This window comes from Harpegnathos saltator, unplaced genomic scaffold, assembly GCF_003227715.2.
Source record: "Harpegnathos saltator strain DR-91 unplaced genomic scaffold, Hsal_v8.6 scaffold144, whole genome shotgun sequence".
Classification (NCBI taxonomy): Eukaryota; Metazoa; Arthropoda; class Insecta; order Hymenoptera; family Formicidae; genus Harpegnathos; species Harpegnathos saltator.
The window spans coordinates 649337-663842 of NW_020229922.1; the positions used below are offsets into that span (position 1 = coordinate 649337).

Below are 14506 nucleotides of genomic sequence, written 5' to 3' on the forward strand. Positions count from 1 at the left end.
TATTATGGTACACTTTAATCTTATAGTCACCCGAGATCGCAGAAATTGCTTACTTCGTAGTTCCGATGTTACATCTGGAAATTATTTTACGGCTAATATAATTTCTTTACAATATTTCGGAGTTTTCACATGTTACAATATAAGTTTACTAACTACTGTTAACATTAATCTGCTGATTCTGAATACATACTTCCTGACTATCGATGGAAAAACGACAGAAAAAATATTTTCATTATGATGCTCTTCATTGCATCGCCATTAATACCGAGATGTACGAACCCGCGGAATTCATAATCTGTAATTATCACAGCATAGTTACAATTATAGTTGTTACAATTACAATTGTAATTATAACACGATGCATTTACAACACAATTTCTACAACACTAGGATCCCACACATTTATATAATTGTAATATTATATTTATTAAAGTAAGATATATAAAATGCTTTTAGAAATATTGTTGGCAGAATACAATATGCATAAATCCATTTAACAAAATGAAAATTTTATATAAATATTTAAATATAAATATAAAAAAGGTATACCACGACGAATGTGTTGTGCGTAAATAAAAGGATGAATTCATACACTGTGCACGAGTCTTGCTTACACTTGTGAAGCGCTGCAACGAGAGATCCATCAGCTTCCCAATCGTCAGTGTTAATTGCTTCTGCGATCTCAAAATAATAAGCAACAGAATACGTCTGTCCTTTGGCTCCATGTTGTACCAGGCGGAATCGTACGCAGCATATCCGATCGCTTTGCTCTATGAGGATCAGAACAACAAAGAGAGAACTATAGAATCTTCTATTAACGATTGCTAACCATTCTCAGCGATGGTTACTAACCTTGTTGATCAAATACTCTCCAGCATAGCAGAATATAAACGCTTCTAGATTTGTCACGCTGTAATACGAAAGTGATCTCATTATCTTTTCCGTTGCATTGGGATTATCGAGCGCCTGCAATAGTGAAACGTACATGAATGGGTAGAATATTGATCGTCGTAAACACATGTCTTTATTTATGTGTTTGATATATAGTAATTAGCTTTTATAGATTATATACCTGTTTCTATCTGTGTTATTTCACACAACATGCACACGCGCTCTTATTTGTTTTATTAGCTGTTTCAAATCCTAAATTTACTCACTGTTATAACCAAAAATCCTAATATGCAAATCATTATCACGTTTGACACGAACTGCAACAATGCGATGAATATATAGAGAGCCTCTATATTTTCCGTGAAATAAATAATTTTCTGATGTTTCTGAATAATCTTCTTTATCACGTTGATTCTATATATATCAGCACTCTGTACAAATTCCAGTTCCGTCAACCAGCAATGTAGTATATCTATTTGACCGCCTATGTGTAGAGTCTAAAAAGAAAGAGCCCATCGCTTATGAAAATGAAGGTTTGTGTCCAAGTCATTGACTCAAGAAGAGATTGGTGCATGTGATAAATTGAGGAAAGTTCTTTTCATAATCAACATGTCTCTTTAAATTGCTATGCATCGGTTAAATGTTCGTACGTGTCATGCCCAAATATCAAAGTTCCACGTACAACAATATTTTCATTAATTTTCGGGGATATTAAAAGTTGTATATTTCTATCAATTGCACATGTAACTTACCAATGCTATAAGCAAAGCATTTACCATTGCCGTTCCTAAGCTGCTCATAAGAAGCTGTATCACTTCTATTATTAATACGAATGTGTACATATTCTGTGTCTTTATGTCAAACGGAAGTTCTATTCGAATTAAGTGCGGTATCTCGACTGTGCGATCAGTAATGTCGACGTCAGTTAAAATGATATTAGTGCCATAAAAAAGTACTGTTACTGTGTGCAAGGTAACGATCGCGTTGCTAATGTGATGCGATATCTTTGCTTTGCTGATTATTTTACGCATTTCAATATCATTGGTCGCACATTCTTTCCAGTCTTCCGCCATCGTTCTCAAAATTTGATTGAATATCCTACAGGACGATAGTTTATATATATTACAAAATAAGAAAAAGGGGAACGCGTGGGAAACATTACAATAGTAAATAAAAAACACGCTTCTTGACGCTTCAAACGTCCGTTTGTTGAATATTACGTATTTTCAGGTGCATGTTAGTTTGAATCAAAAGTCTTTTCCCACAAATGCCGGTCAAATGTTGATATGGCATTTGGGATAAAGCATTTTTCAGGTGGAAATAAAAAGTCCATTTCATGGAAAAAGACCTCTGAACCTACTTAATATGTTGCGGCCGAACAAGAACTCTCAATAAGGTCTTCATTAATATCTCCAATAACATAACTATAACGAGCAGATCATTGTTTCGAAAAATCGTTTCTATTCTATTGAAGAAAATCGTTACTCACTGTTGATTCCACCAGAAGACAATGATTTTGATAAGCAACTTAAAGTATCCTATAAAGGTGCTAAGACAATCCATCAAGTCGAATATATCATTGGAATAAAAATGTGCAAGTAAATATTTGTAGTGCCAAAATTGAATTATCGTTAACGAAACGCTCCAAAACACTTTGCATAACGTGATACACGATGTGTCCGGCCAGATGCCGTGCAAAATCAGCAAACATTTCACTGTATGACTGATCGTGCTTTGATAAGCCACAACTTTGGTTGCCTTCATTAGAACTCGCGCTCGCTGTTGCACGGCGAGATCATACGAATATTGTAGAAAAAGAACACTTTGCAAAAAAGAGTTATAGAAACGTGTTCCCGTATAGTATAACCGATAAGAGTTCGATGCTCGTCATCGGACAGCCGGCCAAAGACTGAATGATCGCGAAGGGTCATCAAACGGCGCTATCCTAAGACGGACGAACAATGAGAGTTGGTCATTAAATATTTTTACCGTGCTGCGTATAACTTAGATACAGTTCACGTGGTCGATGGTTGCTGGTTTGGCGGACGGAAGGGAAAATCAAGGGGGACGTCTTTCCGTCCAAAGCGCCTAGGGTACGGTATATGCAATTTTCGTTAAAAATGCACGATCTTGGGAGAGACGGACACACAGAGAGATATTCGTCTATAGCTCGTCGAAAGATCGTCATGCGCAATGGGATATTGAGGGAACGAAGAGGAACATCGGAAAATCGCGCTTGAAGATGATAGGAAAAGTCGTTCGAGGAAGATTCATGGACGCTATGAGATATATTATGGTACACTTTAATCTTATAGTCGCCCGGGATCGTAGAAATTGCTTACTTCGTAGTTCCGATGTCACATCTGGAAATTATTTTACGGCTAATATAATTTTTTTGTAATATTTCGGAGTTTTCACATGTTACATTATAAGTTTACTAACTACTGTTTACATTAATCTGTTTATCCTGAATACATACTCGCCGACTATCGATAGAAAAACGACGGGAAAAATATTTTCATTATGTTGCTCTTCATTGCATCGCCATTAATACCGAGATGTACGAACCCGCGGAATTCATAATCTGTAATTATCACAGCATAGTTACAATTATAAGTATAATTGTAATTATAACACGATGTATTTACAACACAATTTCTACAACACTAGGGTCCCATACATTTATATAATTGTAATATTATATTTATTAAAGTAAGATATATAAAATGCTTTTAGAAATATTGTTGGCAGAATGCAACATGCATAAATCCATTTAACAAAATGAAAATTTTATATAAATATTTAAATATAAATATAAAAAAAGTATACCACGACGAATGTGTTGTGCGTAAATAAAAGGATGAATTCATACACTGTGCACGAGTCTTGCTTACACTTGTGAAGCGCTGCAACGAGAGATCCATCAGCTTTCCAATCGTCAGTGTTAATTGCTTCTGCGATCTCAAAATAATAAGCAACAGAATACGTCTGTGCTTTGGTTCCATGTCATACCAGGCGGAATCGTACGCAGCATATCCGATCGCTTTGCTCTGCGAGGATAAGAACAACAAAGAGAGAATTATAGAATCTTCTAATAACGATTGCTAACCATTATCAGCGATGGTTACTAACCTTGTTGATCAAATACTCTCCAGCATAGCAGAATATAAACGCTTCTAGATTTGTCACGCTGTAATACGAAAGTGATCTCATTATCTTTTCCGTTGCATTGGGATTATCGAGCGCCTGCAATAGTGAAACGTACATGAATGGTTGGAATCTTTATTGATTGTCGTAAATATATGTCTTTATTTATGTGTTTGATATAGTAATTAGTTTTTATAGATTATATACATATATATTTCGATCTATGTTATTTCACACAACATGCACACGCGCTCTTATTTGTTTTATTAGCTGTTTCAAATCCCAAATTTACTCACTGTTATAACCAAAAATCCTAATATGCAAATCATTATCACGTTTGACACGAACTGCAACAATGCGATGAATATGTAGAGAGTCTCTATATTTTCCGTGAAATAAATAATTTTCTGATGTTTCTGAATAATCTTCTTTATCACGTTGATTCTGTGTTTATCAGTACTCCTTGCAAATTCCAGTCCCGTCAACCAGCAATGTAGTATATCTATTTGACCGCCTATGTGTAGGGTCTAAAAAGAAAGGGCCCATCGCCTATGAAAATGAAGGTTTGTGTTCAAGTAATTGACTCAAAAATAGATTGATGCATGTGACAAAATGAGGAAAGCTCTTTTCACAATCAACATGTCTCATTAAATTGGCTATGCACCGATTAAATGTTCGTACGTGTCATGCCCAGATCTCGAAGTTCTATGCACAAGAATGTTTTCATTTATTTTCGGTGATATTAAAAGTTGTATATTTTTATCAATTATACATGTAACTTACCAATGCTATAAGCAAGGCACTTATCACTCCATTACCCCAGCTGCTCATAACAAGCTGTATCAGTTCTATTATTAATACGAATTTGTACATACTCTGTGTTTTTATGTCAAACGGAAGTTCTATTCGAAATATGTGCGGTATCTCGATTGTGCGATCAGTAATATCGACGTCAGTTAAAATGATATTAATGCCATAAAAAAGTACTGTTATTGTGTGCAAGTAGATGATCGCGTTGCTAACGTAATGCGATATCTTTGCTTTGCTGATTACTTTACGCATTTCAATATCATTGTTTGCACAATCTTTCCAGTCTTCCGCCATCGTTCTCAAGATTTGATTGAATACCCTACAGGACGATAGTTTATATATATTACAAAGTAAGAAAAAGGGGAACGCGTGGGAAACATTACAATAGTAAATAGAGAACACGCTCTTTGACGCTTCAAACGTCCGTTTGATGAATATTATGTATTTTCAGATATATATTAGTTTGAATCAAAAGTTTTTTTGCCACAAATGCCAGGCAAATGTTGATTTGGATAAAGCATTTTTCAGGTGGAAATAAAAGGTCCATTTCATGGAAAAAAGCCTCTGAACCTATTTGAACTAATATGTTGCGGCCGAACAACAACTCTCAAGAAAATCTTCATTAATATCTCCAATAACATAACTATAACGGAGAAATCATTGTTTCGAAAAATCGCTTCTATTCTATTGAAGAAAATCGTTACTTACTGTTGATTCCACCAGAAGACAATGATCTTGATAAGCAACTTAAAGTATCCTGCAAAGGTGCTCAGACAGTCCATCAAGTCGAATATATCATTGGAATAAAAATGTGTAAGGAAATATTGATAGTGCCAAAATTGAATTATCGTTAGCGAGATGCTCCAAAACACTTTGCATAACGTGATGCACGAGGTGTCCGGCCAGATGCCGTACAAAATCAACAAATATTTCACTATGTGACTGATCGTGCTTTGACAAGCCACAACTTTGGTTGCCTTCATTAGAACTCGCGCTCGCTGTTGCACGGCGAGATCATACGAATATTGTAGAAAAAGAACACTTTGCAAAAAATAGCTATAGAAACGTGTTCCCGTAAAGTATAACCGATGAGAGTTCGATGTGCGTCATCGGACAACCGGCCACAGACTGAATGATCGCGAGGGGTCATCAAACGGCGCTGTCCTAAGACGAACGAACAATGAGAGTTGGTCATTAAATATTTTGACCGTGCTGCGTATAATTTAGATACAGCTCACGTGGTCGATAGTCGCTGATTTGGCGGACGGAAGGGAAAATCAAGGGGGACGTTTTTCCGTCCAAAGCGTCTAGAGTACGGTGTATGCAATTTCCGTTAAAAATGCACGATCTTGAGACGGATGGGAGAGACGGACACACAAAGTGATATTCGTCTATAGCTCGTCGAAAGATCGTCATGCGCAATGGAATATAGAGGGAATGAAGAGGAACTTCGAAAAATCGCGCTTAAGATGATAGGAAAAGTCGTTCGAGGAAGATTCGTGGAAGTTACGGGATATATTATGGTACACTTTAATCTTATAGTCGCGCGGATCATAGGAATTGTTTACTTCGTAGTTCCGATGTTACATCTGTGGAAATTACTTTACAGCTATTTTAATTTCTTTACAATATCTCGGAAATATCACACGTTACATCATACGTTTACTAACTAGTCTTTACATTACTATGTTTATATTACTATGTTTATTCTCGACATTTACCTCCAGACTATGGATAAAAAAACGACGAGGGGAATATTTTCATTGCGTTGCTGTTCATTGCATTGCTAATAATACCGAGACGTACGAACCCGCTGAATTCATAATCTGTAACAATTACAGCGCAGTTGCAATTATAGCTATAATTATAATTATGACACAATGTTTACAATACAATTACTCTCGACAACTTTATGATTTAAAGTATTTATACAATTGTAATATTATATTTATTAATGTATTAAAATATATAAAATACTTTTAGAGATTTTGTTGGGAGAATGGAACATGCATAAATAATCTATTTAACGGGAGGAAAGTGTTATATGAATATTTAAATGCCAAAATGAAAAATATATTGCGACAAATGCGTTGTGCGCAAACAAAAGAATGGATTCAGACGTTGTGCACGAATTACGCTTACACTTGCGAAGCGCTGCAACGAGAGATCCATCAGCTTCCCGATCGTAAGTGTTAATTGTTTCTGTGACCTTAAAATAATAAGCGACAGAATACGTGTGTGCTTCGGATCCATATCGTACCACGTGATATCGTATGCAGCGTATCCGATCGCTTTGCTCTACAAGAAGAAATATGACAAAGGGACGATTAAAGAATAATAGTCGTGAATCGTTTGCAGCAATAGTCGCTAACCTTGTTGATCAGATATTCCCCAGCATAGCAGAATATAAACGCTTCTAGATTCGTCACGCTGTAAGACGCAAGTGATCTCACTATTTTCTCCGACGCATTGGGATTATCGAGTGCCTGCAATAGTGAAATTTACATAAATGGTTGGAATTTTATTGGTCACCGTAAGTGTATTTATTTATATGTTTGATACGTGATAAAGCAGAAGCACAAACAACATGTGACGTGAATGTAATTAACTATACACGTGAAATAAACACACGATTATATAGTATAGTAATAAAATTTTGCACATTAAATATTTCATTCTACCTATATTATTTCGCATAAACACATACGCGTACATATTTGTTTTATTCGCTTTTGTTAACAATTTTACTCACTGTTATAATTAAAAATCCTAATATGCAAATCATTGCCACGTTTGATACAAAATGCAGCAGTGCGATGATTGTATACAGTTTCTCGATATTCTCCGCGAAGTAAATGATTTTTTGATGTTTCCGGATAATCTTCTTCATCATGTTGAATCTATGTTTATTTGCGCTTTCTACCGACATTAGCTCCGTCAACCAAGAAATCAATATATCTATCTGACCGCCTATGTGTAGGATCTAAAAAGAAAGAATCTGCCGCCTATAAATATGAAGAGCACATATTCAAGCAGTTGACTGAAGAATACTTTTGTGCAGGAATGACAAATTATAAAAAATATGTGAGGAATCTCATTTAACTGATGTTTCATTTATATGTATGTGTCGTTCCCAGATTCCGGAAGTTCCGCGAGCAACAGTATTTCAATGCAATTGTAAGTTGTACTTTTCGCTCTTACCTTTGTTTTGTTATTAAATATGCAATACTTACCAATACTAAAAGCAATGCGTTCAAAATACCCATTCCAAGACTACCCAACAGAAGATGTAACAGTTCCATAATTAACGTGAGTCTATACGTGTTCTGTGTGTTAATTTCAAACAGAACTTCTATCTTGTACATGTGGGGTATCTCGATCGTATGATCAGTAACGTCGACATCGGTCAAAATGATACCAATGCCGTAAAAGCATATGGAGACTGTGTGCGTAATGGCAATCGCGTTGCTAATGAAATGCGATATCCTTGCTTTGCTGGTTACTTTGCGTATTTCGATGTCATTATTAGCGCAATCCTTCCAATCTTCCGCCATCATTTTCAAAATTCGATTGAATATTCTATAGATAATCGTTTATGTTTCACCACGTGAATTTAACATCTCGCTGCATTGTGAGATTATAGTTTGCTGTTTTCAAAGCCGCTCCTGGTTTTCAAAGTTCGATGACTACGCTAAGCAGAGGCAGCGAGTGGAAAATATCGCAATAATAAATAAGAAACACGTAACTTCATTGTTCAGCGGATATTGGACATGTTTAGGTTGATTCGGAAATCTTCTACCGCAAACAATGAAACTAGTGTTAGTAAGAATGAACCAGTATTAATAGGAACAAAGCTTTTCACAAACACATATATACCGATATATAACGTGTTTACCTATGATTGCGAGAAATATCTAAACCAACCTAATATCTCCAAGTTAACGACTCATGCTTTAGTACAATAAAAAAAGAAGTCATTGCTTGAATATATTGCTTCTATTCGGCTTCTAAAGAGACTATAATTACTCACCGCTGATTCCACCAAAAGATAGAAATTTTGAAGGAAAATTTTACGAATCCTATAAAGGTGTTAAAACACTCCATTAAGTCGAACACGTCACTGGTATAAAAATGTAAAAGGAGGTATCGATAATGGCAAATCTCGATCATTCCTAATGAGATACTCCAGAACACTCTGAAGAACGTGACGGACGATGTACCTGGCCAGATACCGAACAAAATGAGCAAAATTTTGACCGTAAGATTGATCGTGCTTTCACAAGCCATAGCTGTGGAATTTCCCGTTAGAACTTGTGCTCGATAATATACAGTGAATGTATCAAAATATACGTATACCGTAGAACAAATGGTCAACAAGTAAGAACAAAATCGTGCTTTCGCAAAAGATAACTGATTAGAACTCGACGTGTGTCATCGAATATCCGTGCGAATACTGAGTGCTCATGAGTGGTCATCAAACGGCAGTATCTCAGAACGTACGACCAATAGGAGCTGGTCATTAAATTCTTTTTACCGTTCCACGTACAATGCAAACGCACAGTACGCATGATCGGTGATTGTTGATTATGCAGACGGAAGGGAAAATCAAGAGGGACGCGTCTGTTCAAAGAGCTTAGGGAACGACGCATACAATTTCCATTAAAAATGCACGAACTTGCGGGAGACAAACGCGCACAAGCTACACCAGTCTATAGCTCGTCGAAAGTCATGCGCAATGATCTGGACGGAACAAAGAGGAATTTCGAAAGGTCGCGCACAAGATGATAGTAAAAGTCGTACGAGGAAGATTCGAGGAGATTATGGGATATATTACGATACACTTTAATCTTATAGTCGCGCGGGATCGTGGGAATTGTTTGCTTCGTAGTTTCGATGTTACACCTGGAAATTTTTTTACGGCTGATTTAATTTCTTTACAATATTTCGGAGATGTCATACGTTACATTATATGTTTACTAACTAGTGTTTACATTAATCTGTTTATTCTAAATAAATACTTCCCGATTATTGATAGAAAAACGACGGGAAAAATATTTTCATTACGTTGCTCTTCATTGCATCGCCATTAATACCGAGATGTACGAACCCGCGGAATTCATAATCTGTAATTATCACAGCATAGTTACAATTATAAGTATAATTGTAATTATAACACGATACATTTACAACACAATTTCTACAACACTAGGGTCCCATACATTTATATAATTGTAATATTATATTTATTAAAGTAAGATATATAAAATGCTTTTAGAAATATTGTTGGCAGAATGCAACATGCATAAATCCATTTAACAAAATGAAAATTTTATATAAATATTTAAATATAAATATAAAAAAAGTATACCACGACGAATGTGTTGTGCGTAAATAAAAGGATGAATTCATACACTGTGCACGAGTCTTGCTTACACTTGTGAAGCGCTGCAACGAGAGATCCATCAGCTTTCCAATCGTCAGTGTTAATTGCTTCTGCGATCTCAAAATAATAAGCAACAGAATACGTCTGTCCTTTGGCTCCATGTCGTACCAGGCGGAATCGTACGCAGCGTATCCGATCACTTTGCTCTGCGAGGATAACAACAACAAAGATAGAACTATGGAATCTTCTAATAACGATTGCTAACCATTCTCAGGAATTGTTATTAACCTTGTTGATCAAATACTCCCCAGCATAGCAGAATATAAACGCTTCTAGATTTGTCACGCTGTAATACGAAAATGATCTCATTAACTTCTCCGTTGCATTGGGATTATCGAGCGCCTGCAATAGTGAAACGTACATGAATGGTTGGAATCTTTATTGATCGTAGTAAACATATATCTTTATTTATGTGTTTGATATATAGTAATTAGCTTTTGTAGATTATATACCTGTTTCTATCTGTGTTATTTCACACAAACATGCACACGCGCACTTATTTGTTTTATTAGCTGTTTTAAATCCCAAAGTTACTCACTGTTATAACCAAAAATCCTAATATACAAATCATCATCACGTTTGACACGAACTGCAACAATGCGATGAATGTGTAGAGAGTCTCTATATTTTCCGTGAAATAAATAATTTTCTGATGTTTCTGAATAATCTTTATCACGTTGATTCTATGTATATCAGCACTCTTTGCAAATTCCAGTTCCGTCAACCAGCAATGTAGTATATCTATTTGACCGCCTACGTGTAGGGTCTAAAAAGAAAGGGCCCATCGCCTATGAAAATGAAGGTTTATGTTCAAGTAATTGACTCAAGAAGAGATTGGTGCATGTGACGCAATTGAGGAAAGCTCTTTTCACAATCAACATGTCTCATTAAATTGCTATGCACCGTTTAAATGCTCGCACATGTCATGCCCAGATCTCGAATTTCCACGCACAACAATGTTTTAATTTATTTTCGGGGATGTTAAAAGTTGTACATTTTTATCAATTACACATATTTTATTATATTACACAACTTACCAATGCTACAAGCAAGGCATTTATCACTCCCATACCCCAGCTGCTCATAATAAGCTGTATCAGTTCTATTATTAATACGAATGTGTACATACTCTGTGTCTTTATGTCAAACGGAAGTTCTATTCGAAATATGTGCGGTATCTCGATTGTGCGATCAGTAATGTCGACGTCAGTTAAAATGATATTAATGCCATAAAAAAGTACTGCTACTGTGTGCAAGGTGATGATCGCGTTGCTAACGTAATGTGACATCTTTGCTTTGCTGATTACTTTACGCATTTCGATATCATTGTTCTCACAATCTCTCCAGTCTTCCGCCATCGTTCTCAAGATTTGATTGAATATCCTACAGGACGATAGTTTATATATATTACAAAGTAAGAAAAAGGGGAACGCGTGGGAAACATTACAATAGTAAATAGAAAACACGCTTCTTGACGCTTCAAACCGTTTGATGAATATTACGTATTTCCAGGTACATATTACAATAGTTTGAATCAAAAGTCTTTTCCCAAAAATGCCGGGCAAATATTGATTTGGATAAAGCATTTTTCAGGTGGAAATAAAAGGTCCATTTCATGGAAAAAGGCCTCTGAACCTACTTGTACTAATATGTTGCGGCCGAACAACAACTCTCAATCAGGTCTTCATGAATATCTCCAATAACATAACGATAACGGAGAAATCATTGTTTCGAAAAATCGTTTCTATTCTACTGAAGAAAATCGTTACTCACTGTTGATTCCACCAAAAGACAATGATCTTGATAAGCAACTTAAAGTATCCAACAAAGGTACTAAGGCAATCCATCAAGTCGAATATATCATTGGAATAAAAATGTGCAAGTAAATATTGGTAGTGCCAAAATTGAATTATCGTTAACGAGATGCTCCAAAACACTTTGCAGAACATAATGCACGAGGTGTCCGGCCAGATGCCGTACAAAATGAGCAAACATTTCACTATGCGACTGATCGTGCTTTTGCAAGCCACAACTTTGGTTGCCCTCATTAGAATTCGCGCTCGCTGTTGCACGGCGAGATCATATGCGTATTGTAGAAAAAAGACACTTTACAAAAAATAGCTATCGAAATAGCTGTAAAAACGTGTTCCCGTAAAGTATAACCGATGAGAGTTCGATACGCGTCATCGGACAGCCGGCCAAAGACTGAATGATCGCGAGGGGTCATCAAACAGTGGTGCCCCAAGACGAACGAGCAATGGCAGTTGGTCATTAAATATTTTCACTGTGCTGCGTATAATCTAGACACAGTTCATGTGGTCGATGGTCGCTGATTTGGCGGATAGAAGGGAAATCAAAGGGGACGTCCGTCCAAAGCGCCTAGGGTACAGTGCATGCAATTTCCGTTAAAAATGCACGATCTTGGGAGAGACAAATGCACAAAGAGATAGCCGTCTATAGCTCGTCGAAAAATCGTCATGTGCAATGATCTTGGGGGAACGAAGAGGAATTTCAAAAAATCGCGCTGAAGATGAAAGGAAAAGTCGTCCGAAGAGGATTCGTGGACGCTATGAGATATATTATGCTACCCTTTAATCTTATAGTCGCTCGGGGTCGTGGAAATTGCTTACTTCGTAGTTTCGATGTTACATCTGGAAATTATTTTACGGTTAATTTAATTTCTTTACAATATTTCGGAGATGTCATATGAGTTCATCATATGAGTTTACTAACTAGTGTTTACATTAATACGTTTATTTTCGATATGTTCTTCCCGACTATCGATAGAAAGACGACGGAAGGTATATTTTTATCGCGTTGTTGTGTTCATTGCATCGCTAATAATACCGAGATGAACGAGCCTGCGGAATTCATCATCTGTAATAATCACAGCACGACTATAGATATAATTATAATTACATATAACACGATGCATTTACAACACAATTACTGTAACACTAGAGTTCCATATATTTATATAATTATAATATTATATTTATTAAAATAACACATATAAAATGCTCTTTTAAAGATATTGTTGGGAGAATGCAACGTGTATAAATAATCTGTTTAAGAAAGTTACATGAATGAGTTAAATGTAAACATGAAAAATATATCACGGCGAATGTGTTTTGTGGACAAAAGGATGAATTCATGCTTACTACATTTGTGAAGCGCCGCAACGAGAGATCCATCAGCTTTCCAATCGTCAGTGTTAAATACTTCTGCGATCTTAAAATAATAAACAACAGAATATGTCTGTATTTAGGTTCCATGTTATACTAGGCGGAATCGTACGCTGCGTATCCGATCGCTGTGCTCTGCGAGAATAAGAATAACAAAGAGAGAATTGCAGAATTCTCTAATAACGTTAATTATTATTATACTCAGCAATTGTTGCTAACTTTGTCGATCAAATATTCTCCAGCATAGCAAAATATAAACGCTTCTAGATTTGTGATGCTGTAATATGGAAGTGATCGAATTATCTTCTCCGTCGCATTGGGATTACCAATTGCCTACAACAGTGAAACGTATATGAATGATTGGAATCTTTATTGATAGCCGTAAACGTGTATCTTTATTTGTATGCCTGATATAGTAGTTAACAGTTACATATCATATACGTGTTTGTATCTGTGTTATTTCACACAAATATGCACACGCACAACGCACAGTTGTTGTACTATGTTTTTCAAGTTCCAAGTTTACTCACTGTTATAATTAAAAATCCTAATACGCAAATCATTATTACGTTTGACACGAACTGCAGTAATGCGATGAATGTATAGAGCGTCTCCATATTTTCTATAAAATAGATAATGTTTTGATGTTTTTGAATAATCTTTTTTATCATGTTGCCTCTGCATTTATCAGCACTCTCCAGTTCCGTCAACCAGCAATGTAGTACATCGATTTGACCGCCTACATGTAGGGTCTAAATAGAAAGTGCCCATCTCCTATGAAAATGAAGGGTCACGTTCGAGCAATTATCTCAAAAATAGTTTCGCGCACGAATTGGGGAAAGATCTCTTCGCAATCTCATGAAACAGAGAGATATACCGATTAAACGTATCAACGTTCGCACGTATCACACTTGGATTCTCGAAGTCTCACGCACAACAATGTTTCCAATCATTTTCGGCGAAATTGAAAGTTGTATATTTTTATCAATTGTATCCGCAACTTACCAATGTTATAAGCAAAGCATTTACC

The 14506-nt window shown here is 36.0% G+C and overlaps 5 protein-coding genes across 5 annotated transcripts; all 5 read right to left on the reverse strand.

Moving 5' to 3' along the window:
• On the reverse strand, positions 1-3199 carry LOC109504642 (odorant receptor 4-like). The gene is made up of 6 exons (XM_025308241.1): positions 2381-3199; positions 1644-1989; positions 1158-1388; positions 853-966; positions 615-770; positions 1-295 (listed from the first exon to the last, which is right to left on the reverse strand). Exons 1-6 carry the CDS (start codon positions 2653-2655, stop codon positions 245-247), a joined length of 1173 nt encoding a protein of 390 aa, XP_025164026.1. The 5' UTR covers positions 2656-3199; the 3' UTR covers positions 1-244.
• On the reverse strand, positions 3193-5294 carry LOC105191503 (putative odorant receptor 92a). Its single transcript, XM_025308243.1, has 5 exons — positions 4822-5294; positions 4335-4565; positions 4024-4137; positions 3786-3941; positions 3193-3475 (listed from the first exon to the last, which is right to left on the reverse strand). The coding sequence occupies exons 1-5, from the start codon at positions 5140-5142 to the stop codon at positions 3425-3427; spliced, it is 873 nt and encodes a 290-aa protein (XP_025164028.1). The 5' UTR covers positions 5143-5294; the 3' UTR covers positions 3193-3424.
• Positions 5295-5993: 699 nt separating this feature from the next.
• On the reverse strand, positions 5994-7346 carry LOC109504644 (odorant receptor 2a-like; the record flags this gene model as incomplete). Its single annotated transcript, XM_025308247.1, has 3 exons — positions 5994-6674; positions 6991-7146; positions 7221-7346. Coding segments are annotated over 3 exons (333 nt in total), but the record flags the coding sequence as incomplete, so codon positions are not given.
• A 224-nt stretch (positions 7347-7570) lies between these two features.
• Positions 7571-8564, reverse strand: LOC112588073 (uncharacterized). Its single transcript, XM_025308248.1, has 2 exons — positions 8082-8564; positions 7571-7831 (listed from the first exon to the last, which is right to left on the reverse strand). The coding sequence occupies exons 1-2, from the start codon at positions 8403-8405 to the stop codon at positions 7571-7573; spliced, it is 585 nt and encodes a 194-aa protein (XP_025164033.1). The 5' UTR covers positions 8406-8564.
• A 1188-nt stretch (positions 8565-9752) lies between these two features.
• Positions 9753-13177, reverse strand: LOC105187880 (odorant receptor 4-like). The gene is made up of 6 exons (XM_025308242.1): positions 12065-13177; positions 11329-11674; positions 10830-11057; positions 10520-10633; positions 10282-10437; positions 9753-9971 (listed from the first exon to the last, which is right to left on the reverse strand). The coding sequence occupies exons 1-6, from the start codon at positions 12337-12339 to the stop codon at positions 9921-9923; spliced, it is 1170 nt and encodes a 389-aa protein (XP_025164027.1). The 5' UTR covers positions 12340-13177; the 3' UTR covers positions 9753-9920.
• Between the last annotated feature and the right edge of the window lie 1329 nt (positions 13178-14506).

Bases quoted from the DNA above. Each gene is read 5' to 3' on its own strand.
- LOC109504642 (XM_025308241.1), bottom strand. From the start codon at position 2,655: ATGAAGGCAACCAAAGTTGTGGCTTATCAAAGCACGATCAGTCATACA. The intron at 1,389-1,643 runs GTAAGTTACATG...CTTTCTTTTTAG, and splicing joins ATGCTTTGCTTATAGCATTG to ACTCTACACATAGGCGGTCA. The intron at 296-614 runs GTAAGCAAGACT...TGATAATTACAG, and splicing joins CGTTGCAGCGCTTCACAAGT to ATTATGAATTCCGCGGGTTC.
- LOC105191503 (XM_025308243.1), bottom strand. From the start codon at position 5,142: ATGGCGGAAGACTGGAAAGATTGTGCAAACAATGATATTGAAATGCGT. The intron at 4,566-4,821 runs GTAAGTTACATG...CTTTCTTTTTAG, and splicing joins GTGCCTTGCTTATAGCATTG to ACCCTACACATAGGCGGTCA. The intron at 4,138-4,334 runs GTGAGTAAATTT...TCACTATTGCAG, and splicing joins TAGGATTTTTGGTTATAACA to GCGCTCGATAATCCCAATGC.
- LOC105187880 (XM_025308242.1), bottom strand. From the start codon at position 12,339: ATGAGGGCAACCAAAGTTGTGGCTTGCAAAAGCACGATCAGTCGCATA. The intron at 11,058-11,328 runs GTAAGTTGTGTA...CTTTCTTTTTAG, and splicing joins ATGCCTTGCTTGTAGCATTG to ACCCTACACGTAGGCGGTCA. The intron at 9,972-10,281 runs GTAAGCAAGACT...TGATAATTACAG, and splicing joins CGTTGCAGCGCTTCACAAGT to ATTATGAATTCCGCGGGTTC.
- LOC112588073 (XM_025308248.1), bottom strand. From the start codon at position 8,405: ATGATGGCGGAAGATTGGAAGGATTGCGCTAATAATGACATCGAAATA. The intron at 7,832-8,081 runs GTAAGTATTGCA...CTTTCTTTTTAG, and splicing joins ACGCATTGCTTTTAGTATTG to ATCCTACACATAGGCGGTCA.